This window comes from Octopus bimaculoides, chromosome 1 (assembly GCF_046866305.1).
Source record: "Octopus bimaculoides isolate indiv1 chromosome 1, ASM4686630v1, whole genome shotgun sequence".
Lineage (NCBI taxonomy): Eukaryota > Metazoa > Mollusca > Cephalopoda > Octopoda > Octopodidae > Octopus > Octopus bimaculoides.
Window position 1 is genome coordinate 53,091,966 of NC_142928.1, and position 25,058 is coordinate 53,117,023.

At 34.2% G+C, this 25,058-nt stretch overlaps 1 protein-coding gene across 6 annotated transcripts in view; it reads right to left on the reverse strand.

Moving 5' to 3' along the window:
- Window positions 1-20,232: 20,232 nt before the first annotated feature.
- LOC106873279 (uncharacterized) overlaps window positions 20,233-25,058 on the reverse strand; it is a 74,313-nt gene continuing 69,487 nt past the window's right edge. For all 6 annotated transcript variants that reach the window (XM_089358995.1, XM_089358898.1, XM_014920575.3 and 3 more), the window contains 2 exons: window positions 22,656-23,222; window positions 20,233-21,519 (listed from right to left, as the gene is read on the reverse strand). In XM_089358995.1, coding sequence (XP_089215121.1) covers window positions 20,861-21,519; window positions 22,656-23,222 — 1,226 coding nt within the window. In that variant the 3' untranslated portion in view covers window positions 20,233-20,860. The remainder of the gene's footprint in view (window positions 21,520-22,655; window positions 23,223-25,058) is intronic.

Genomic DNA, 25,058 nt, shown 5'->3' on the forward strand with positions numbered 1-25,058 from the left:
TAGAACATTCAGAAATAGTTAAATGTATTTTCACACAGTATATGCTGGGACTAGAAAGAGAGGATGACATTTCACAAAGGTTAAATTGATTTCCGATTATAGAAACTCACTGGAAGGAAAAGACCATGAAAATTGGCCAGAGGCAACAACTTTAAATCCTTTTATGGTAACTGAACATTTTTCAGTACACTTTTTTCATTTAATGCAGTTCACTGTGCACGTGTGTGTACATACACACATACATACATGTATATATAAATATATATATATATATATATATATATATTTATACATACATACATATATATGTATATATGTGTGTATGTATGTATATATATATATATACTGGGTTGTCAGATAAATTTGTTAATTCTTTTCTATTTTAATCTTTATTTTTCATCAACAATTTTAACAAATTAGTCAGTAATATATTCTCCTTCAAAATGTCCATGACATTTTGTCAATGTTCCATTGTCTTGCCACTGATGGTTGAAATCACCAGGTCTTGACTTGAAGAATTCATCAAGCCATGTTTTCAGCTCCATGTCATTGTTGAGCAAAACACCTCACAGAGTCTTGGGGAATAACCAATAAAAACAATAAACTGAAGGCACTATATCAAGAAAATATAGTAGATGCAGTAGAATCTTAAATAACATGTTTGGTCAAATTAGCGATGTAGCAGTGAGTGTTGTCATATCAAAGAAGCATGCCATGTTGCTAGATGAGTTGTTTCAGCTGGATTGCCTTGTTGAGCCTGTGCATTTACTTATAATAAAGCTGTGCATTCATTGTGTGGTTATTTTCAAGGATTTTGATGCGGATTAGGCCTTTCTAATCCCACCAACACAGATCTTTGTCATGCATGAATGTAGTTCTGGCTTGGCTCGAGGCGCTGCTTACACGCTGGAACTCAGCCAGTCTTTCTTCAGCTTCTTATTTACATGAAGATACCATTTTACATTTCTACCAATGATGCAGCAAAGAAATCTCTCTTTGTGTCTATGAGTAACCAGGTGTTGAGCAAGTAAACTGATGGTGATAAAGGAGCACTGGAAATTGTCTCTTTCATTCAGGGTATGTGACACCCATGCACTGAGACACTGGATCTTACTCATTAAGTGAAGGTGATGGGTGATGATTTCATGAGAGCAGCTTATCTGGTGGGCCAATTCCTTAGTGAACTGGTACAGATCCTTGTGGACAAGCTCATTCAATCGATTCTCATTAGACTGGACAAATAGGCTAGAATGAGAAGAGTCTGATAGACTGAATTTCCTCTCCTCAAAGTGTGCAAACCATTTCTGTGCAGTTCCTTCAGTAATAATGCCTCCAAAGACAGTACAAATGTCTTGAGCTACTTTGGAAGCTTTGGAACCCATATTGAAAACAAAGAGAAGATGTTGCAAATGCTAATTTTTTTTTTTACATGACAGTCCATTGTTATATGTCTGAAAAGAGGCAAAATTTATTTGAACTTCAAAAATGATAAACCAAAGTTTAAGTGGAAAAATAAAAACCCCATAAAATTCTACAATAAGAATATATTTTGTGTTAATTCAAATAACATTGGAAATAAATAAATGAATTTATCTGACCACCCAGTATGTATCTATATATTAATGTTTGTTTCTGTGTCAAGTTATATATGAAAAAATTCAACATCAAAGTGAAGGATTACTCAATACTTTTTATTTGAGGGCATGTTTATTAAACTTTTACAAAGAAGTGGTTGACAGTGACTTTAAAGTTTCAGCTTGTTCCCTTTATCAAACTCTGCTATAATTGGGTTCTTCTTGGTTATATATAGTCATTGACAGTTTCTTTTTTTGTGGATAGGTAGAGCTATGTGAAATGTTAATTAGGTGTGGTATAACCAGGTCAGAGAAGCAGTATTGTAGGATGAAAAGGTAGAGGTGAATATGTGTTTGTAGGACATGAGTTGATAGAAAGCTATTGTGAGGAGACTATATTTGGTTTGATGTAGGAATTGTGTTCTTGTTTAGGGCTCAGTTAAGTGTGGATGCAATTGAGTAAATAGATGTGTCAAATTCAGGTCACAACATTCTTTGCATAGAAAGTGAGTTTTTGTTGTGTTTTAGGGTTCACAAGAAAATGCTTGTAGATGAATTTGTTGGTCACTCAGCACATGTCAGACTAAGACTAGATTGGTTTTATCAGATTTTTAAAAGAAATTTTTAACTGTGTGTTTTGTGAAGGTTAGCATTAAAAGAGTACCTTGTAGTTTAGTTGTAGTCTGCCCTTGGGCAGGTCCTGTGCATGTGAGCCTTCTCCAGCACTCCCTATGCAATCTGGGAGGGCCCATACCCTCCCCTGCTGTCATTAAGTAGATTACTGGAATGTTGGCTACAATGACTAGACTTGAGATGAATAGTGGAGTGGTTTTCTGTTGCCTCCTCCAGGCCAGTGGGATTTGAACTCAGAATGTAGAGAGCTTGAAGATATCTGTAAAGCATTTCTGTGATGCACCAATGATTCTGGTACTTTCTCATCAGCAGAGCAATGTGAAATGAAGTGTTTTAATCAAGAACACAATGTGCTGGCCAGTTTGGGAATCAAACCTATGATTGCTAGATCATGAGTATAATACCCTAGCTATTATGTCACACACTCTCACATTGAAAAACTATATAACTATAAATATTGTATAATTTGGTTGGTCCCTTGAGACAATCTGCACACCTTTTTTCTGTTATTTCCAAGGTTGTTTCTTGTGATGACTATTTTCTACATATTAGATTATGTCATATCAATACTATGGACTTACTTTCTACCTCTTCCTAGAGTCTACCTGTTTATATTCCAACAATTAAGAACTTCCTATAGTGGAAACTTTTATTGACCTCCTGCAATTTATACTCCTCTATGCATTTGTTTATCTCTATATTTGCTCTAAATATGTCATAATCTGACTGATACCTGTTGTTTGTCTGCATATACTTTTGTTCTATTATACATACATATGTGTGTGCGTATAAATATATATATGTAAATACATTTTGTATAATTCGGGTGCAAACCTTGTCACATGCATTTAAGAGCCCTTATGTCATTATTTGGCTACCACATGGTATCGTACAGCAGGGTATATTCCTGGGCTGGAATCAACTAGAGCGGATGAATGAAATGTACAGTGTATACTCAGAGTATTCAGAAGAATCCACCAGGAACTAATCGTATTCCACCTGATGAAACACCCACACATGGCTGTTACTGAACAGTATTCAACTGTATAATTATTAAAAAGAACAAACTGTTTACGTCTCTTTTATTTACACTCTTTTATTTTGACAAATATATAATCATGTAAGTCCAGTCTGTATGTAAGCTTGAGATAGACTAACTTGTGTGCGAGTTCATATAAATGTACACACATACATATGTGTGTGTGTGTATGTGTAAGTATGTATGCACACATACATGTACATATGCTTGCTTACATATATATATATATATATGGCATCTATTAAATATAGATATATATCTTTATAAGAGTAAGATAACAATTGAAAGTTTATTTACATTACAAAATTTTGCCTTTTAAATGTTAGTGGCTAGGATTCAACATTTCTTATTTTGTTATATTCACAGAGCAGAATAAATCACATATCTACTTTACTAAGTAGTTGTAAGTGGGTGAAATTTTGCAACATCCTTTCAATTGGCCATGAAACTGACATAGCATACATCCGTTTTTGCGAAATGTCTTTCTCTCATTTTTCAGTCCTTGAATTTCTGTCTACAAACTCTATCTTTCTGTTCTTCATCTTTTTATTATTATTTGTTAAAAAACCTTTATTATTTTGTGTAATATTCTTGAAATGTTTGAAATAAGAAATAAACATACTAACATATTACCATCTTATAATTTTATTAATGGCAGACAGATATACTTTCCTTTGATATTTGCAAAATAGTAACCTACATACAAACTGTTTGTATTTAAACAGATGTCAGTTCATGTTCCCATCCTATGTCACTTAAAGTCATATTTTTTTTGTTGATTTTGTTTTGTCTCTTGCAAAAGTGTAATTTGTTTACAATATCATAAATCACATTTTGCTATTGCTGTAAATATTTTGTGGAAATATTGCTTCATAAAAGTGGAAATATTGTTTCATAGAAGTCTTTGAAAATGAAAGAAAGACACCATTTATTATTTTGATAGACGAACAAATACAAAAGAATCATTGAAGAATTTCACTTTGCATTAATAATTATTTTAGTCAGAAAGATGTGTCATAGAAATAAGCAGTTTAACCCTTTAGCATTTAAACCATAGGAAGGGCATCCAGCTGTAGAAACTCTGCCAAATTAGATTGGAGCCTGGTGTTGCCATCTGGTTTCACCAGTCCTCAGTCAAATCGTCCAACCCATGCTAGCATGGAAAGCGGACGTTAAACGATGATGATAATGATGATGATGATATCTGGTCAAAGTATTCTATCTGTTTTATGTGCAAACTAGCTAATCAAGCCTCTCACACCTACCGTACACTTTTATTCTCAAAATAAATGATCACACATCAAGATTTCAAAGCTACAAGATAATGCATGATTAATTCAAAACAATGTTGACTGAAAAAGCATTACATTTAACTGAATAATCTGAATGCTATTGGATTAACCCAGTGCAGTCAGTTATGTACCTATTAGGTTAGTATTTAACCCTAATTTCTGTAGCGTTAAACAAATAGAAACAGATCTCTTTTCACAATCCTGTCTATTTCTAGCAGCTAGGTGAACTGAGACAGAAAAAAAAAAAACAAAAAAAAACAAACAAACTTAGAAGCCAACAACTTGTACCATATACAATTTGCCAGTTTGCCTCTAATCCAGAAGAGGAAAGCCTCTTGAATCTGTTTTGACAAAATGGGTTTTCCAGTTACTTGATGATCAGAACTATCAGCTCATTGAATTATTGTGTTGATGACTGAATACTCCACCATCACGTGTACTTTCCATGTAAGCTTCGGCATAAATTTGACATTTGCACTGCTTCGTTCAATTCAAACTCATAGGTATGGGTCAAAGCAAGGCTATGATAAAATACACTTGCCTAAGGTGCTATTCTCTTTATTGTCATTTACTTTTTGAGATTTATTTATATTTTGGCAACAACCAGTAACTTGTAACTTATCCTCCTAGCTGGTCTGATTCCTTTCCAGAATGTCAAAATTAATTTGGTGGTTTTAATATTAAGTAACTATTTTAGAGTTACAACACAATTTTTCTGGATTAGATACAGTTGTTTAGTTTCAATTAGCTTGGAGATGACATACAAGAGAAAAATAAACTGATTAAAATACTTAGAACCAAGCTGTAGATTCATTACATGGAACATGAGGACACTTGAGGATAGGTGTTAGTTGTATGACAACACAAGTAACTGAGTCATTAGAATGGAATATATGGATATTAGATGACTGGTATGTTAATATTACAAAGGTGATGAGCTGGCAGAATCATTAGTACACTGGGAAAAATGCTTAGTGGCATTTCATCCATCTTTACATTCCAAGTTCAAATTCTTTTGAGGTCGACTTTGCCTTTTATCCTTTCGGGAGTGATAAAATAAGTACCAGTTGAACACTGAGGTCAATGCAATCAATTCACATGCTCCCTTGAAGCTGTTGGCCTTGTGTGCCAAAATGTGAAATCAATATTATAACAGTACAGGTAACTGAGTTAGTAGAGTAAGCGACACTCATTTAAAAGATTCCTGGTTTATATATTTCATAGAAACCAAACTTTCAGAAGTCTAGTCCATTTTTTTTCTAAGTGGTTTTTGCAGGTTGTATAATTCACTACCATAGTTACTGAAATTAATGAGTATTTTATTGGCTTACAATGCTAAATTAAAGTTCTTCAGCATCCTATTTTGAAAGATGATTATCTTCTTAACATTATGAAGACAGAAGATAAGAACTGGTCTTAAAAAGTTTTAGTATCTGAGCTTGTTGGCCAAACTAATTAATGTTCTAGGCTTGGTCATTTTGTTTTTATAGAAGATATTTTGTCTTAAACTTGAGGAATATGGTTCGCATGTTAAAGATGGTAACAATTTTTTTGATAGTGATTTGATTACTATTCTTAAGTCCAGTGTTTATCAAGAAGCTCACACTCTGCTGTATTTCGGTCAGTTATTCTATATTCTAATATCTATTAAACATGGGAAGCATTTTGTTTTCTAGGTAGGACACTATTTGGTTCAGTCCACTGTGCAGCACTTTGGACAAGTGTCTTCTACTAGAGCTCCAGAAAAACCAAAAACTTGTGAGTGGATTTGGAAGACAGAAACTGAAAGAAACCTGTCATATACACACGCGCGCGCGCGTGCGTGCGTGTGTGTGTGTGTGTGTGTGTGTGTGTGTGTGTGTGTGTGTGTGTGTGCGTGCGTGCGTGTGTGTGCAAGCATGTTCTTGTCTTGACATTGTGTGAACCCTGTAATTGAGTGTCACTGTAATACTAGAAATGTCATTTATTTCCAATATTCTGTGAAAACATGTTTGGCCATGGGGCAATATTATCTTGCATAAGAACAGGTGAGGGTTGGCAACAGGAAGGGCATCTGGTTGTAGAAAATCTGCCTAAATAAAGTCCATCTGATCCATACAAACATGAAAAGGGCATTAAAATGATGATGATGATGATGATGCTGATGCTAAAGGTGGAATCCCAGACACTTTCCTTCTCTGAACATAGCTATAACCATTACACCCTAAAGACAAAATTATAAGCTTACATAAAAAATATAAAAACCTCTTAAAAGTGATAGTGGAAAAATTGTTTGGTGTATATTTTGATAATGTATATTGGTCTGTGAATGCTTGTTAGTATATATGTAAAATGCAACATCTCAAATATATGCTGCATAAGATATTGAAAATTCTTGATGTGTACCTTGCTTGCACAAAAAAAAAAAAAAAAAAAAAAAAAAAAGGTACTGAGTGGAATCAGCTGCTGAGATGTTTCATTTGTTTATATTTCAACATGACTTCTACAGTGAAGCTTTTCAACTGTTATTTTTCTAAGGAAGTAGATGTTCTTGTTTACCAGTTTATACAACTTTCATTATAAGATACAGATGTTACATAAATCAAGGAAGCTTCAATATTTTTGGTGAATAGATGCGGGGGATAAATAAATAAATGATAAATAAGGGTTGAGATGTTTTTAGTGAAAAAACGCACCAGGTTAAAATGTCAGTAATGGAACAAGTAAGTTACTGCAGTTGTTTTGTTCCAGGTAAATCCAGATAATACAATTATGATCAGAGACATTCCAAGTGTGGCTATCCCATCTGTTTTTCTTGTTTATCTAGGACTACATTACCAACTGCATTCTTCCTCATTAAGTCAGTAAGGAATGATTCAAGAGAGATTTGGCTGCTGTTTCTAATAGGTTAAGCAACCTCATAGCAGTGATTTGGGAAAACTATTTGGGAATGAGTGGATATCCATTTGTTTAGAGATTCTTGATTTGAAAAGATGGTATTTGAATAGAAATCATTTACATCTGTGAAAATTCTAATTATTATTCTGTAAATATAAGGTGGTAAACTGGCAGAATTCTTAGTATACTGGATGAAATGCTTAGCGGTATTTCGTCTTTTACATTCTGAGTTCAAATTCTGCCAAGGTCGACTTTACCTTTCATCCTTTCGGGGTTGATAAAATAGGTACCAGTCAAGTACTGGGGTCAATGTAATCAACTAACCCCTTCCCCAAAATTTTCAGGCCTTGTGCCTATAGTAGAAAGGATTATTCTGTAAATGTAAGACTTGTGAAAGTGGTTGTATCAAGTACACAATTCTTGATATGCAGATAGATACTTTTAGGGATTCAGCTCAAAATTATGAAGCTGAGGTAATCAGTGCCAACATATTTATTATGGTTAAGGCAAAATCAAGTTTAAAGGATCTAACATGCTGGAATGTAAAAAAAATACTGATACACATGATTGTAGAAAGAAAATGTTATTAATATTTTTCCTTAAGTCCAGTGTTAGTGTTCAGCCTGTGCTAAACCTGTTTTCATAGAAAGTGGTGAGCTGCCAGAATTGTTAGCATGCTGGGCAAAATGCTTAGCAACATTTCGTCCATCTTCATGTTCTGAGTTCAAATTCCACTGTGGTTGATTTTGCTTTTCATACTTTCGGGATTGATAAAATAAGTACCAGTTGAACACTGGGGTTCATGTAATTGATGTACCCCTCCCCGAAATTGCCAGCCTTGTGCCAAAATTTAAAACTAATATTTGTCCCAAAGTCAGAACTAATTCACAGCCTTATGATCAAAGGCGTTCCAACTGTGACCAACTAACCTTTGTTTCTGGAATGTATCTAAGTCATTATCCAATGTGTCTGCTGGTTGTGTATGAACTGCAATGCTGCATGATAGTGAGACTTGGGCATTGACGGCAGAGAATGTGCAAAGGGTGGAAAAAAGATAAGCAAGGATAATCCACTGGATGTGATGTTAATATGTAGGAATGATGAGGTGCAGATGAGTTGAGAGATAAAACCAAGTATAAGAGAAAGCAGTTGTAGCATACAAGAAAGATGATGGCTTTGGTATAGACATGTGTGTAGTTGATGGCTGATGGTTAAAGAACAAGAGATCTATGTAGAAGGAAGCAATGGAAGAGGAAGACTAAGGAAGATATGGAAAGAAGGGGTGTAAGCAATTTCATAATACTGAACTACAGAGATGACAAAAGAACACAGGTGGTGATGCTGTGTGGGAGAAGACTTACCCAATTCATGCAAACATGGAAAATAGGACATAAAATGATGATGATAATAGAGAGTGATTTGAGGGACATTTTACTACTATTTATAGGCACATTCAGTGTTTCTATTCCCAAAGATATTGAATTATAGAAATTCTTCCATACATAACCTTTGAATATTTATCCTTTTCTTTTGTTCTATCCATCTATAATTGAATGAGCCAATAATAGGCAGCTTTTGGTTATTTGTTTGACTGACTGGAAATACAATCAAATCTCTCAATCAAAATAAAGGGAACTCTTTAGTCCTTCCACAAACAGACAACCTCACTAGTGCTTGTGGCACCCAGTACATCCTGTAAAGTAAGTGGTGAGCAGTAGGGCATCCAGCTGTCAACCATAGAAACTGTGCCCAAAACTGAATGGATGACTAAGATGTAGACTCCACAAATAGCATCACAAGATAGCTGAAAACTCTCTATGAGGAGTGCAACCTATAAAAACTGATAACAAATAGAGAGGACTCTTAAATTCTGCTGCAGACATCCTCCCCAACACCAGTAATACAATAAAATGTATTCAATCCACACTGCAAGACATATACAACAACTAAGTTGGCAGATTTTCTCAGTTGTTGTTTATATGCTTGATCAGGACAAGATACATTCCATCCAACCCATGCTGGCATAGAACAAGAACAGATGTAAAATGATGATGAATAATGATGTAAGGAGCAGCAAATAGATAGTCATGAGTTCGAATATTACTACAGCAATCATTGTGCTCTTTAACTAAATTGGACACAGTATGACTTGTGAGGTACAAGAAAAAAAATTACTTCAACAACAAACAATAAACTGCAGGAGAAAACAAAGAACCCTGGAATAATTTCTAGATCAAAAAATGACTGGATAAACTTACTATGATTAATAAATAGATTGAGTTGTTGTACACTAATCATTGCTTAGAAGAGTTTCAGTAACTAGATGCAGGACTAAGTGGAATGTTTTATTTATTTCAACCCATTTGTAACCATATTTCAAAATATACAGTCTCTGTATTTGATGAATTCTTTTTTTATCCTCAGTCCAGTATTTAGAACTTCACTTAATAAAAGGTTCTTATATAAAATCTAGATGGAAGTCTTGAGTTTAAATATGAACAGTTGAAAATCAGAAGTTTTGTATCATGACCAGAGAGTTGTTATCAAAAGGGAGTAATATAAATCAAAATCACAGTAAGTGTTTAGAGAAAGTTTAGCCTGACAGATTTGTCTATTGGTATCATAATTTTGTGGTATAATCTCAGATTTTGCTTCAATAAAAACATCATTCCAGATATTCTGTCATTTGAGCCTTGCAACAGGTCAATAACTACCTGTTCACTGAATACTTCTTAGGTCAGAAAAAAAAAAGAGTATCAAATCAGGATGTTCATTTCTAATGATATACCATATATAGGAATTTGATGAAGTTATTGTTACAGAGTATGAAAATTACACAAGTTGATGAGTTAGATAGCAAACCATTTAGATGTTATAATGGAACATCTAATAAGAACATCAATATCAAACAAGCTAACTAGGGAGCCTCTACATAGTGACTAAATCCATGAGAAACAAAAACCAAATTGCTATAAAATCATACTCTGCCATCTTAATCCTTTTGATACCAATTCACTGAAAACTTCCTCTGGTTCTATGAAATAAACTTCATGTTTTAATGAGATTTGGATTAAAGTCTTTGATCAAAATTCCATATTAACTTGTGTTCCAAACACTAGTTTATATTAATGACTAAGTTCAACACTATCATCACCATCATTTAACCGCACACCTTTCTATGCTTGCATGGGTTAGACGACATTTGAAACATTTTTTATGACTGCATGCCTTTCCTGTTGCCAACCCTCACCTCTTTCCAAGCAAGGTAATATTTTCTTATGGCCTGACATGTTTTACAGAGTATTGGAAATGAATGACACTGCTTGTATGATGGCAACACTCATTTACAACTATCAACATTATGCCAAGACCACACACACACACACACACAGGGTTAGACAAAATAATGGAAACACCTAGCATCATAATTTTGAAATATCTATAAAACCGTCAAAAGCTTGTTTATTTTCATGTTTTATTTTCATTTATTATTAGTGTTGCTTAATATGTTTTGCTAAAATTGCTGTTTCTTTTCAGATATCATCAGAAAAAGGTAACTAAAATTCATTAAAATGACAGATCTATCAGACTTTCAAATAGGTCAAATTGTTGGTGCTTGTATGGTAGGTGCTAGGATAACAAAAACAGCCAAAATGTTTGGTGTATCAAGAAGTACTGTCTCGAGAGTGATGACAGCCTTTGAGAAAAAAGGAAAAAACCTCATCAAAACAAAACTCTGGAAGAAAAACAAAACTTTCAGATAGGGACTGTCAGATTCTTATGTGAATTGTTAGAAAGGATCACAAAAGTACAGCTCCCAAAATTGCTGCAGAGCTTAAATGACCACTTTGAGAACCCAGTTTCCACAAAAACTGTTCACTGGAAGCTGCACAAAGCCGGATTTCCTGGGAGGGCTGCAATTAGAAAATCACTACTTTCAAAAACAAACATTGCAAAGCGTTTAGTGGAGTAAAAACCTACAGAATTGGTCCCTAGAGTAGTGGAAGAATGTTATTTTCTTGGACGAGTCATCCATTACCCTATTTCCAACCATTGGCCAAGTATACATGTGGAAACAGCCAAAAGAAGCATTTGACCCAGACTGCCTTCTTCCAACTGTTAAACATGGAAAAGGATCTGTGATGATCCGGGAGGGGGGGGGGGGGAGTATATCTTGGAAATCTGCCGGCTCAATGGTTTCCTTTCATGGTAGAATTAATAGTCAAGATTATTTAAGCATTTTATCTGATTGAATTCATCCTATGGTTGTGGAACTGTTTCCAGAGGGAAACGTAATCTTTCAGGATGATAATGCACCAATTCACACAGCTAAAGTTGTTACTGAATGGCATGAGGAACATTCTAGTGAAGTTGAACACCTTATCTGGCCACCACAGTCCCCAGATCTCAATATAATTGAACATTCATGGTGCAGTTTAGAAAAATGAGTAAGGAGTCAATATCCTCCACCATTATTACTACAAGAACTGGAAATTGTTTTAGCTGAAGAATGGACAAAAATTCCTTTGGAAACAATTCAAACTTTGCATGAGTCCATCCTCATAGAATTCAAACTGTAATTACTGCCAAAGGTGGTCCCACCCCTTATTAAAATAAATTTGTTTGAAAATTTAAGGGGTTTCCATTATTTTGTCCAACCCCTGTATATACAATGGGCTTCTGCCTACCAAATCCAAGGCTTTGTTTGGCCTGGAACTCTAGTAGAAGACACCTGCCCAAGATGTCATGCAGTGCAACTAAACCTGGAACCATGTAGTTGGGAAGCATATTTCTTATCACACAGCCATACCTGTGCCTATTTATGACAAAGATATTTTACTAAATTCATTATTTTCAAACTTAATTGAAGCAATGACAGTATATCTTAACAGAAATATAGGAACAAAAGGAGATGTTGGATAATATAGTCTTAGGTTTTCTGCACAATGGAAGAGACAGAATAGTCATGGCTGGAATATCTGTGATCACAAGTTTGCTTGATCAAAGTTGACCTGGGATTGAACAATGACAGCCATTATCAAAGGTTTGGTCTAAGATAGTCAGTCTCTCAGTAGAGAAATTAATCAGTAGGCTTTTAGGGTCATATTCAACCAAATGTCTTAGTTGATGCATACAACAACTATCTTCTGATAGATAAAAGCAGAGAAGGAGAGAGAGAGGGAGGGAGGGAGAGGGAAGGATAGAGGAGAAGAGAGAGAGAGAAAGAGAGAAGAGCCAAAGGAGGGAGAAAAAAAGAAAGAGAAATTGCCAAAAAACACCAACGAAGCCTAAAACAATTTATCATGCCAACATGAATTGGAGAGAGACTTATTTGAGGCAGTATTTTAGAGTTGGATGCCCTTCCTGTCAGCATCAAATATCTGTTTTTCTTCATTCAACTATAAAGTAGTTAATGACAGCTGAAAAATAAATTTCCTGATACAAAGCAAAAAAAAACAGAAGGAACAAATAGAAATGTGGACTTTGCAAGTCTCAGACCAGGTACCTGATTTAATGAGCAGTCATCTTCAATAAAAAATGATAGAAGACGAAGAGACTCTTCTATCATCTTGTCCATATATTTTACACATTGGATTCAGAAAATACTTCAGCTTCAAACAGATGTTAACTCTCTGCAAAAGTCAGGTGAAACAATGGAATACTGCGTTCACACCTGAGACACTAATGTTATCACACATACATTTAAGGCTGCATTCAAAAAAACTAAAAAGAAAAAAGGCCATGCCATCACTCATCAATATGCTTCAACTTCTGCATAGATGCACAGTTCTCTTAACTTTGCCTTTACCACTTTTATTACAATGGCCTGCACAATACTTCCACCCAAGACAAAACTGTAAACTCAGCTCTTCACCAGTTGTCGACTATAGAGCCTTACCACCAGGCCTTGCATTAATCATTTTATCCAGTCTTTTCTGTCTGAAGCATTATTTCTTGGATTTCACTTCCAGCTCATGATTTCCTGCATTGTTGGTGTTGAAGATGAATACCAAAATCATCAATCTCATCAGTCTCAAAAGGCTTGCAAAGATCAGGAGCACAGACCCTTACCTGACTAAACAACTTAGAGAAGAAATAGAAAAGATATGTTCAAAATCATTTAATACATCAAAGCGACATTTTATTTATTAACAGGTATAAAGAGTAAATCAGACAATGTCACTATAGTATGTGACACGTAATATGCACAGATCTACAGCTGACAAGTCTTCATTTCATGAGCAAACATTTGTTGTAAAGATTTTCTTGCCATCATATATCTATCATTTATGTATGAAGTAAACATTCTATTGCAAAAAAGAATTTGCCTTGGAAGAATAAAAAATGTTAAGCTTGAGATGGAACTAAATACTCTTATTCTATCTAGTATGCTCTAGTTACCTTTTGATTACATGAATATCAAATACCATTGTTACCATATTTCTTTTGAAATACACTGCCTTTGTTCCAATTTATTTGGAAAATTATGAAGAATTTAGTCAATTACTCATTATTACTAAGCTGATGGTTTGAACATAAACAAAATTTTAATTGAAGGTTTAAATTAAATCACTTTAAAATGAAGTTTGAATCATAATCATAGGAGCTTAAAAGGTTAAGAAATCAACAGCAGAGATCTATCATGTTGATGCCATTCAACTGCTAAAGATTAATAATGCTTGAGGCCTAAGCTATTTATTTTAAACTTATAAACTGTATATGCCCAAATTAAAGGAAGTCATCCCACCCATTTAAATACTCAAGCAAAATAAAAATGGAACATTTTATTCTCAACTTCCACGAGTCTCCAAAATTATTACCTTTTCATTAAGAAACTAGCTTTTATATGGCAAATTGAATTACAAATTAGATGACATTGTACATTCTCTTTTTGTCTATTAACATTTTCCTCAGCTTGATATAATAGACGATAAATAAGACTGATTTCAAATTTTGGAATAAGGCCAGCAATTTTGTGGAAGGGGTGAGTTAATTAGATGACCCCAGTTTTCAACTGGTACTTATTTATTGATCCTAAAAGGATGAAGAACAAAGCTGACCTTGACGGAATTTGAACTCAGAATGTGAAGACAGATGAACTGTCACTAAGCATTTTGCATGGCATTGCTAATGATTGAGTCAGCTTGCCACCTTAGACTATAAACAATATTAATGATGATGTATCTTAAGACAGCATTTGCATGTATTTAGCCTAACTTTTTGTTTATTTTCACAACTGCAAATCTGATAAATAGAAGTATTATGATTGTCCTTTTCCAGTATTGATACACAGTAGATGAGCAATATAAAGTGAATAGATAAAATTTAGACGTTAAGTTTTTACATTTGAAACTTAGGAAAGTTGATTTTTTTTTTTATTTTTAAACTTCAGAATAATGCGTGAAAAATATGGCAGGAAGGAAAAAGATGAGTAACATATACTAAAGATTCATATTCATTTCTTCATAATACTTTCACATTAAGCTTTTACTTTTGAAGACTGAATCACTATAAATCAGAAACACTCATTTATGTTTTACTTGTTTCAGTCATTTGACTGCAGCCAGGCTGGGGCACCACCTTTAAGGGTTTTTAGCCAAACAAATCAACTCCAGGACTTACTTTTTTAAAGATTGTTACTTATTCTATCAGTGTCTTTTGCTGAACCACTAAGTTATGGGGACATAAACACACCAACACCGGTTGTCAAGCGGGTGGGGAACAAACACATAAGTATATATATATATATCTCTTTCAGTTTCCAGCTACCAAATCCACTCACAAGGCTTTGGTTGACCCAAGGCTATTGTAGGAGACACTTACCCAAGGTGTCATGCAGTGCAACTGAGTCTAGAACCATGTAGTTGGGAAGCAGGCTTCTTACCACACAGCCATGCCTGCACCTACTTACATTGGTATGTCTCCTCATCCTTTGGATTAATAACTTTGTATCAGATTATACTATTTCAGGGATGTTGATAGCATTTGCTTTCTATTCCACACCATAAACTCCTTTCTATACACTAATGACCTACCTGCTGTCATGTCCAACAATGCCTACTCATATGCAGATGATACTTTAATTCATTCTTCCTTAATCTTCCCCAACCAAATGTCATCCCTGTTACACTTATACTGAATCCATGGAGAAAGATCTTGAAAATGTTATCTCCAATGGGGTCACATAAATCTTAACTTAATCAACAGAAAAAAAAAGCACAACTTATATTATTTCCGCTTCTCTCATCCATGCTGTATGTGCCTAACCTTCAAGCTCTTCACAAACCACGATACCCAGCCCTTCATTCCCAGAACAACAACCCTCTAGAACCTCCTTACCCATGTCTTTCCTGTAGGTGTTGATTTGCAATGGTTAAGGGGAACATTAAAAGTCAAGTAGTTCATAGTGACTCAACAAAAGCATGAATCTGATTTGGAAGTATTATCAAGAAATGAACATGTATTTATCAAAATATTCTTATGGTTTAAAGCAGAAGTGATGTCCAAATTAGTTATTTAGCCTAAGCCAGCTCTCACTGATCATACCTATGAACACTTCAACTTTTTTTTTTATATATCTAGTACTACAATGTCCAATGTATCCTTTCTGTAGGATTAATCCGAGTGATTTGGCTGCAATTTCTAGTTAGCCAAAAGACCACAGACAGCCTCTCCACCCCACTGGCTTGCAGCCAAGTTAGTTTGCGTGACTGCTTTGTTCAATTTACGGGCTTGATACCTAACTGTTCTGATTTCAGATTCCGCAGGAGGGAGTTTAATTGCCTACAAAAACTGGTCTTGCATGTAATCTATAAAATTCTGTTACAGTCTATGTATGTAAGGGTTTAACAATAGAATGGAATTGAAGATATATAAACATTGTGTGTATAATAGATTATTATTCATAAGACAACGAACTGATGCTTTAAACTGATATTTTCAGAATTCACAGCTCAGTAGGGTTGCTATTGTATTTTGTTCACTGGAACTATGGGGTTCAAGTTCAGCCACCTGTATCTTTCTCTGATGTGAAACCAAGAACATTGTAGAGCATTTTATAATTTGCTAAAACATTAACATACTACAGCAAGATAATTATAAAGGCTTTGATTTTGTTCTATAGTTATGATGGTTTAGTTCTTGATGAAGAAATAAAATTTCTCAAGGTAGAAGAGGTGATAAGTATATAAGAAAAAATACAGTTTTTTAAAGATAATTTTCAAAGAGTGCACTTCAATTGCACTAATGTGGACTTTATACAATCTCAAGAAGCAAAAGTTTCAGAACAAAATAAACACAACTTCAAGAGAAATTATCAATATTTCATGGTTCTCTATAAACTTCCAATATCCTTATAGTTTTTTAAATAACTTTGGAATTTCCACATGCACATCTAGTCAAAACAAATCATTATTAACTGCTAATTGCGTCTGGAAAAAAACATGCTTTGCAGCATTTCTTTCAAGCATTTTGTCTAGTGAGTTTAATTCCTGCTCAGGTCAAGGAGCTTCTTCTTAGAATGGCTGGTCTTGTGCATAAATTAAAAACATAATTGATTTGTGTAGCTCTAATCAGGAAAATATAATGATTTAAGGCAGTGGTTCTCAGCCTGGGGTCCATGAACTAAATTCAAAATTTCATATATAAATATACATAAGGATAGGCATATTTAAAGGGGTCTGTGGGAAAACTCATTTAAATAAAAGAGTTGGGAACCATTGAAAAGGTTGGGAACCACTAATCTAAGGCTTTCCAATCACAACCATCATGTCTTTTGGTACACTGGGAACTACACTGTCAATTCTAAAATTTTTAGAATGGCATTGTAGTGTGGGTATTAAAAGCCAAATCAGGCTGATTTGAATATAGAACATGTAGAAAATATGAGGCAAGATACAGCCAGTTTAAATGTATTTTTATATTAGGTTTAGCATAAGGTAACTTATTCAAGAAGTATCCTATGACTGGATGCTCTTCTAGCCAAAGAGCTTGTACAACCCTAATATGTTTTTCAGGTAAGGTATTTTTATTTAACTGGTTTTCGCGCAGAACTGCTGAGCAAGATGTAAACAAATGCAGTCAACCAAATAGTGTAAATGTGAAAACATGTAGAAATACACAAATAGGATGGGCTTTTATACAGTACAGTTTGGTAAAATTTGGTAGCTAGTTTCTGTCTACCAAATTTTATTGAAAAGTCATAAGCCCAGGGTGTCAGTTTGTGAGATGGAATCCTAAACCATATGGTTGTGAAGCAAACTTGACAATCGTATTCCTGCCTGCACCTATAACAATATAAATATGAAGCACAGTAGCAGTGAAGTTATGATGTTCAGGAGTTCAAATCTTACTATAACCATAATGTGGAGTTGATTTACAAGAAAATTTTGATGCTGGCAATTATTCCCAATTCAGAGCAGAAGTGCTTAGTGGCAGGAAAATCATCCAGAAGCAAGGATATTAATTCCAACAGTAAGCCAACGCCCAAGTTTCCACAAGCAATGCCATCGTCTTATATATTTGTATTTTAAAAAAATGGATGTCAAAAGATTTTGGAAAATTTTCAAATGAACTTAGGAATACTGACTCATGTGATAAAAAACAAAACAAAAAAACTATAAATATATAATGTTCTTCATTATTTTGTTTTATAGCCACTTTGCTATACAATAAACAGTTCATTTTTTTAATGATTCATGAAAATCAATTAGATATATCAGCAACTGGTGTATGGATGCTATTTCTTAATGTCAACCTTACAACCACAAAATATAAGATATTTTCAAGAGTATAATGCAATTTTAGTAGTAGTAGGTTTGACCTTTGGATTTATAGTAAACTAATTTTAATATATTATGTATTTGGTTATATTTTTTTATAAAAAAAAAAAAACTGCTACTGTGTGATGTCTGCCACAAGTTTACAATAATTCATTCTAAAAATAAACTTTTGAAATAGGTGCTTTATCTACCAACAGAAATGTTATATCAGAGTAAATAAATGTAAGTTGATATGTTCAGTTTCCATACAAACATAATACACACACACACACATACATACATAAAATGGATCTCAGTTAGAATTCCGGACCATGATTTTGGAACATATCAAGTCAATTCACAAGGAGAAATCATCAGTGTGACAAAAAGTTGGACCTTTGAATTATATACAATCTATTCTATAGGCTTCTATATAATTCCTCTCTATTGATTTTCAGTCATTAAGCAGTAGAAAATGACATGTTCAAGACACCACACAGTGGGTTGAAACAAAAGGGTTTTGTGATTCCATTGGAAATTTCTTAACTATTTAGCCATATTGTGTCTACTCACAATTACTCTTTGTCTCTCTCTCTCTCTCTCTCTCTCTCTATATATATATATATATATATATATATACACACATATATAAATCATCATCATTTAACGTCCTTTTCTCCAAGCTGGCATGGGTTGGATGATTTGACAGGAACTGAAGAGCCAGAAGACTGCACCAAGCTCCAATGTCTGCTTTGACATGGTTTCTACAATTAGATGCCCCTTTTTTTTTTTGCTAACCATTTAACAGAGTGTACAGGATGCTTTTTTCATGGCACAAGCACTAGTGAGGTCACCAAGTACTTGCAAGATAAACCCCCTCAACTGAGTGGATTGAAGAAGATCAAAGTATGATAAAGGGACAGGAACAGATGTCTTGCTAAAGAGGAGATACATGGCTTACATCTAAGTATGCCAACTCATTGATACAACTAATTACTACCAGCCAATGAAAGAGCTGTTATATGGTTGCTTCAACTGCAGCAACCTCAAATCACCCTAAATTTTACAGGGGTAAAGGAAAGAAAAAATTTAGTTCATTACATCTAAAAAAAAAAAAAAAGAAAGAAAAGAAAAGAAAATGATGGATGGTCATAACTGTAACCGATATGATCATAAACTGCAGGTTCCAGGCTGAAGCGAGGCTAAATCATTTATGAGTCACTACAATACATGAGTGTGGTTTGCTATTTGCCAAGTACTTATTGGAGCTGAACACCAAAATATAACATTTGGAAATTTTTGGTACATTACAAATTTCCTACTACTTCAGAATATGACAGTTTCATGATGTAAAATGTCAATTGAAATTTCATTTTTTAACATTACTGAACAATCATGCATTTCTCTACAATAACATGATTCATCCTGAAACATTATTTTGCAATATGAAACAATTTTTGCTTCTCTTTTTTTTTTGATGTCAAAAATAGTATTCTTCCTATCAAAGATGCCTTCATCTAGCATTTAACATAGCTTGAAAATGCAATTTCCTTCCACCTATTATATTTCATTCTACTATGTTAATCATGTATTTTCTGTAGTTTTCTCTGACTTTATGGAACTGCTATTTTAATTCCTGCTTGCCTAAGCCTCAACATGATCTAAACAAGTGATAAGTGTCATAAGTTGTTGCTTATGAACATGAAATAACACTTCTTTATTTTTGGCACGCCTTTCAGTTTTATCATTATTATCAACACAAATGTAAATCAATTTTAATGAAGGTTTCATATATTAAGCTTCAAATTTTTGTTTGAAAAGACATATAAAACAGTTCAAAGATATAAGAGTTGCAACTTTCAAAAACTATTGTCAACCACTGCTGTAGAATTACTATATGTTCTCCAGTCTGACTATGAGTGGATACCATTAATACGACACATTTAACATACCTGTGGATACAGAAGTGTTACACCCTTTCCAGTAGTGTAGTATCAGTCATTTATATACAAATTTTAATACAATCAACCAGTAAAATAAAAGATAACAACATATAGTCAAAGTAAAAAGGAAAACTGACATGTTTATTTTACACATGTATGCAGGGTTAAACATGCAGGCAACTTTATACAAGGGCTGGTCATATATATGATGCTGGGAAGGATATGGCCTCTAGACAGTATTAAGACAGATTTCAGATCTACACCAAGGCATTACAAACATGGCGATTATTAACAATGTAGTCAACCTAGCATGTGCCTCAAATACTGAGACAATGCAGCTTTTATGAACACGATACTGCACAAAATGGACTGTACACATCCAATAGGAAAATAAAATTTCACCGCGATTTGTGTTCACGCTAAATTTTCTACTACCTTCATTTTTTTTTTTTAAACTTAATGACTTATGTGGGTGAATGGTGGTTTGTTTTTGTTCTTTTACATTTCTTTCTTTTTATTATTTTTTATATATACTGCTTCCAGCAACAGATTTATGGCTGCCCAGAGAAAATGAGAGATGAAAACTTCAGGCAAATTTACAACTTACAAATAATGAATGATCAGATGACAGCATATATACAAGCCAAATGTGAGGATTTATGTACATTTCCACCGATTTCTTATCTAAGATGACTGACTGATTTGTCAGCTGAACTATGTATAGCGAGTGAATAACAAAATCTTAGTAGTTCTGGGATTGGTTGTATTTGGACCGAGGGAAGTAAGTTTTGGGTGTAGATGATGATAATTGTGTTTGATTAATGGTGTAAGGTTGTTGTTGTTGTTGCTGTTGCTGTGGAGGAGGTGGTGGTGGTGGTGGTGGAAGAGGTTGTTGGGTTTGTGTTGTAGTGAAAGGCTGGGGAGGTGGATGATTAGAAGGGTTTCCAGTTGGAGCAGGAGGGGGTACATAGGGAGGTGCCACATGTTGTGGTGGAGGTGGATAGCTACCTCCATTTGGAGGTGGAGGTAAAATTGCTTGAGGAGGTGGAGGAGGTTGCCGTACATATGTTGTTCCATGTGGTGGAGGGGGTGGAGGTGGAGGCATCTGAAAGTTTGCAGTGCTCTGATTCTGAAGTACAAGCGATTGTCCTTGACAAGGAATTTGTCCGGTGTTTGGAGGAGGAGGGGGTGGAGGAGGATGTGTAAACTGTGACTGCTGAAGTGCTGGTCCTGGCAATTGAGGTGGCGGCGGTCCATAATTTGCTGTTGCTTGAGATACTGGCGGAGGAGGTCCAGGTGGATACTGTGGAGGTTGACTGGACACCGCTGGAACTGGAGCTGGATGGCTAAACTGAGTGGTCTGAGTTGATGATTGGAGGTGAGATGCACTAGATACAACACCTACAATGAAAGAAAAATAACAGTCAGTTTAAAAAAATATTAGAGAATGAGAGGGAGAGAATAAGAGAAAGAGAATGAGGGAGGGAAAAGAGATTATTTTAATAAAAAAAAAAAAATTTACTTATGCTCAAATATTAACTTTAAGAGGTAGAAGTATTGATATTTTATACATGATTGACCAAACTATCCTTGGTTCAGTGATTCCTCATAGAAATGGCCATTAGTATGAGGGAATTTCTTTGCATGAAAGGAAAAAAACTAGTTTCATCTGAGAAATGATTTGATACTATCTACAAAAGGCTGTTAATAGCAATTTGATCACCTCAATCTTCAATCATAAAAGAATTTCTGGCAAAATTTATAAAGAGCTCAGAAACAGGGCCTAATTTTTGGGATCAAAGTTCTGCACATTAGCATAAATGTATTGTGAAGGTTAAAGGATCTCAAATAGCATTTTTTTCTTAGAAAACAGAGACAAAATCTGAAAATGATACTTTTAAGTCAAATGTCTTTTAACCTGATATTAAACTGAGTTTTAAAAAAAGAAATGCTATGTAAAAAGGAAGTTATGTAAATAAAATACAAAAAATAAAAGGAAAATGCAGTATTAAAATTAATAGTGCACATGGAAAGAACTTAAAAGGTTCAAATTAAATAAGTTTCTACAGATGTTTACACACTAATCAATTAATTACAGGTATAAACACATATATCACAAAAATTTTGGCTTGGTAAAAGTAATGACATCAATTCCTTACAACTGAATTTTGAAAGTTCAATATAATTTAATTTTCCAACAACTAATATATTTTTTTCATTTTTAATAACATGACTTTACTTTTATTTCAGCAACAAAATATATTTTGCCTCTCTTCTATCTTGACATTGGGCAACAGTCCAAAATATTAATTTCTCTTCTTTCTGTGCTGTTTCTTCACCCTCCAAATTTGTTTGTGAGCTACTCTGGATATATAATATTTATAACATATAATATTTAAAAAACCCATTTGACATTTCCCTTTGCTTTTTTTTTATTAATATGTTTCACGAAATTTTTACTTTTTATTTGTAATTTCAGTTTGAAAATATAATTATCTACCTTAAAAAGTATTAAGTGACTACAAATAGCAACTTACCTTGATAGGCATAATGTGTGTGATGTTGTGATATCTGGGGTAATGGTGGAGGAGGTTGCTGCTGAGGCTGCTGTTGTGGAGGTGGTGGCTGTTGAGGACCTGCCTGCACATTTGGAGGAGGTGGAGGAGGGCCAACTACACATGGAGGACGAGGTGATGTTATGAGGGGCATAGGAGGGGGAGGTGGTGGGGCTGCTGAGACCACTGGTCCAGGTGGAGGGACCTGTTGTGGAGGAGGAGGTGGGAGCTGATTCTGAGTTGGCAGTGGTGGTGGTGGTCCAGGTTGACCAGCTGGAGCTTGAAATCGCTGGTGATATGTCTGAATAGACATCAAAGAAGGTATTACTGGACTTTCAGAAACAGCAACAGTAGATGGTGGTGGGGGAGGTGGTGGGAGTGGAGTACTTTGATTTGGTATCAGCAGTCGAGATTGATGAGGTGGTGGTGGTGGTGGTGGTAAAGGAGGTCTACCCGAGAGCATAGACCCTTGCAGTTGATTTTGTAAGGGAGGGTACTGTGTTAGTACAGAATGACTTGGAGCAACAGGCAATGGTTCTGCCAGCAATTCTAAAATGGAAATTAAAAATTATTAATTACTAAATTATTTTTGGTAGGTTTCATACAAATACACTGCAATAAACAAATTTTCAGTCAGAGAAATAACTGAAAAGAAGAAAGAAATTTTTAGAGAAAAATCTTTAACTCAAGCAATCAAAATTTATATTAGTTTTTTTTTAATCTCTAGTTTTTGTGGTAAGGAAATATTGATTTCTTGAATGCATACAAATGACCCTGTTGTCTCAGTATTTTTACCTGTTTGTTTATATATATTGCCCCAAAGTTCATAACAGTGGGATATCAACTGAAAATATACACAGATGAAACAGAATACTGAAATCCAAGAAAAATTAGTGAAATGCTTCACTGACTTTCTCAACTCACTGCTCAAAACTGATAAAGAAATATTGAAAATAAAACATTCAAAAAATCTATTAAAAATGCTGTTAAACATTTGATATTAAAAGAAAGCAAACAGTTGACAAAGTGAATAAAAACAAACTTCAAAATTAAAACAAATACTTTTAACAGCAAGACAAGCTTTTACAAAATATAACAGTTTGGTTGTGAAGACCATAGAAAAAAAAAAAAAAAAAAAAAGAAAGAAAGAATATTCTCAATGTTCAGATTTCATACCACAAGAGTTGTTACCAAATATTCATGCTTTAAATAAATGGCTTGTTTAATAAAGCAAAATGTCCAGGGCATGCTTAGAAAGTGTGCGATGTATGCCTTACACCTATGTAATCTTATAAAGATCCCCAATGTAAATACATCTATATATTTGGCATGTAACTGTATTTCAGTTCTTCTGATTTGAGGAAAGCCTCTGTATTGTAGATTATAGAAATAGTTAACATCAAGAATAACAAATTTAGCAACATTTTGGAGACTTGTAATGTCACACTGACAGCTAGAGGTTTGGTAATGAGTGGAAAAAAAATTTCAGTCCAAAAGAGATACAAAACTATTAGAATAAGGGAAGATAAGGCAGAAGAAATAGGCTAATGTTTCTTGGAATCTATTGCATCTTTAATTTTAGTTGAAATAGGTAAGAAGATACTTGCAAGTAAGCATAATTTTACTGTATACATTTCATTTTATTTCACCTTTATTACAAGCCATGCTGTGGACAAAATAAAAATGTAAATGCCTTCTTTTTGATACTGGTGTATGGAAAAAAGCAAGAGGGATTCTACTGATTTTCTCTAAGAGTGGCCAACATTATAAAACAGTTTGTCAAGAGACTCTTCTTTATTCCACACATCAATAGCATAGAAAGAATATATTTTCATTATTATTTCACTCTCAGTGAGGCCTTGTAATATTTAAATGTATTTCAGTTCTTCTGATTTATGTTGTGCATAAAATATTGGCCTTCATCTAAACAAACAAGATTATTTCGTGTTCAATAATGCTAACAACTACTATCATATAATAAATATAAGTTACCTATTTGAGATATCTGACATATTAAAAACAAATTTTTCAAGGCAACTGTTATATTCTACAGCCTTTCTCATAAGTGTACAAGAAAAAATTTATAAAACCTTCATTGAAAAAAAAAAAAGAAAAAAGATGCATACATTGCAGGAAAAAATGACAATAACGCATCATGTAATGAAATGAAATGAAATGAATATGTGTTAAGACAGGCAATGAATTCTCACTGAATGCCATCAAGGTGTAAGTGTTCATCAGTCATCAACATTTATACCTATTTCCCATGTCAGATGAGCTATCACAGATCAAGCCAGGGCCTATTTTTGGAGTTACTGTCCTCCCAGACTGGTTGGAAGACAACTTGCATATAGCTTCTGTTTTTGGCATGGTTCCTATATGGGG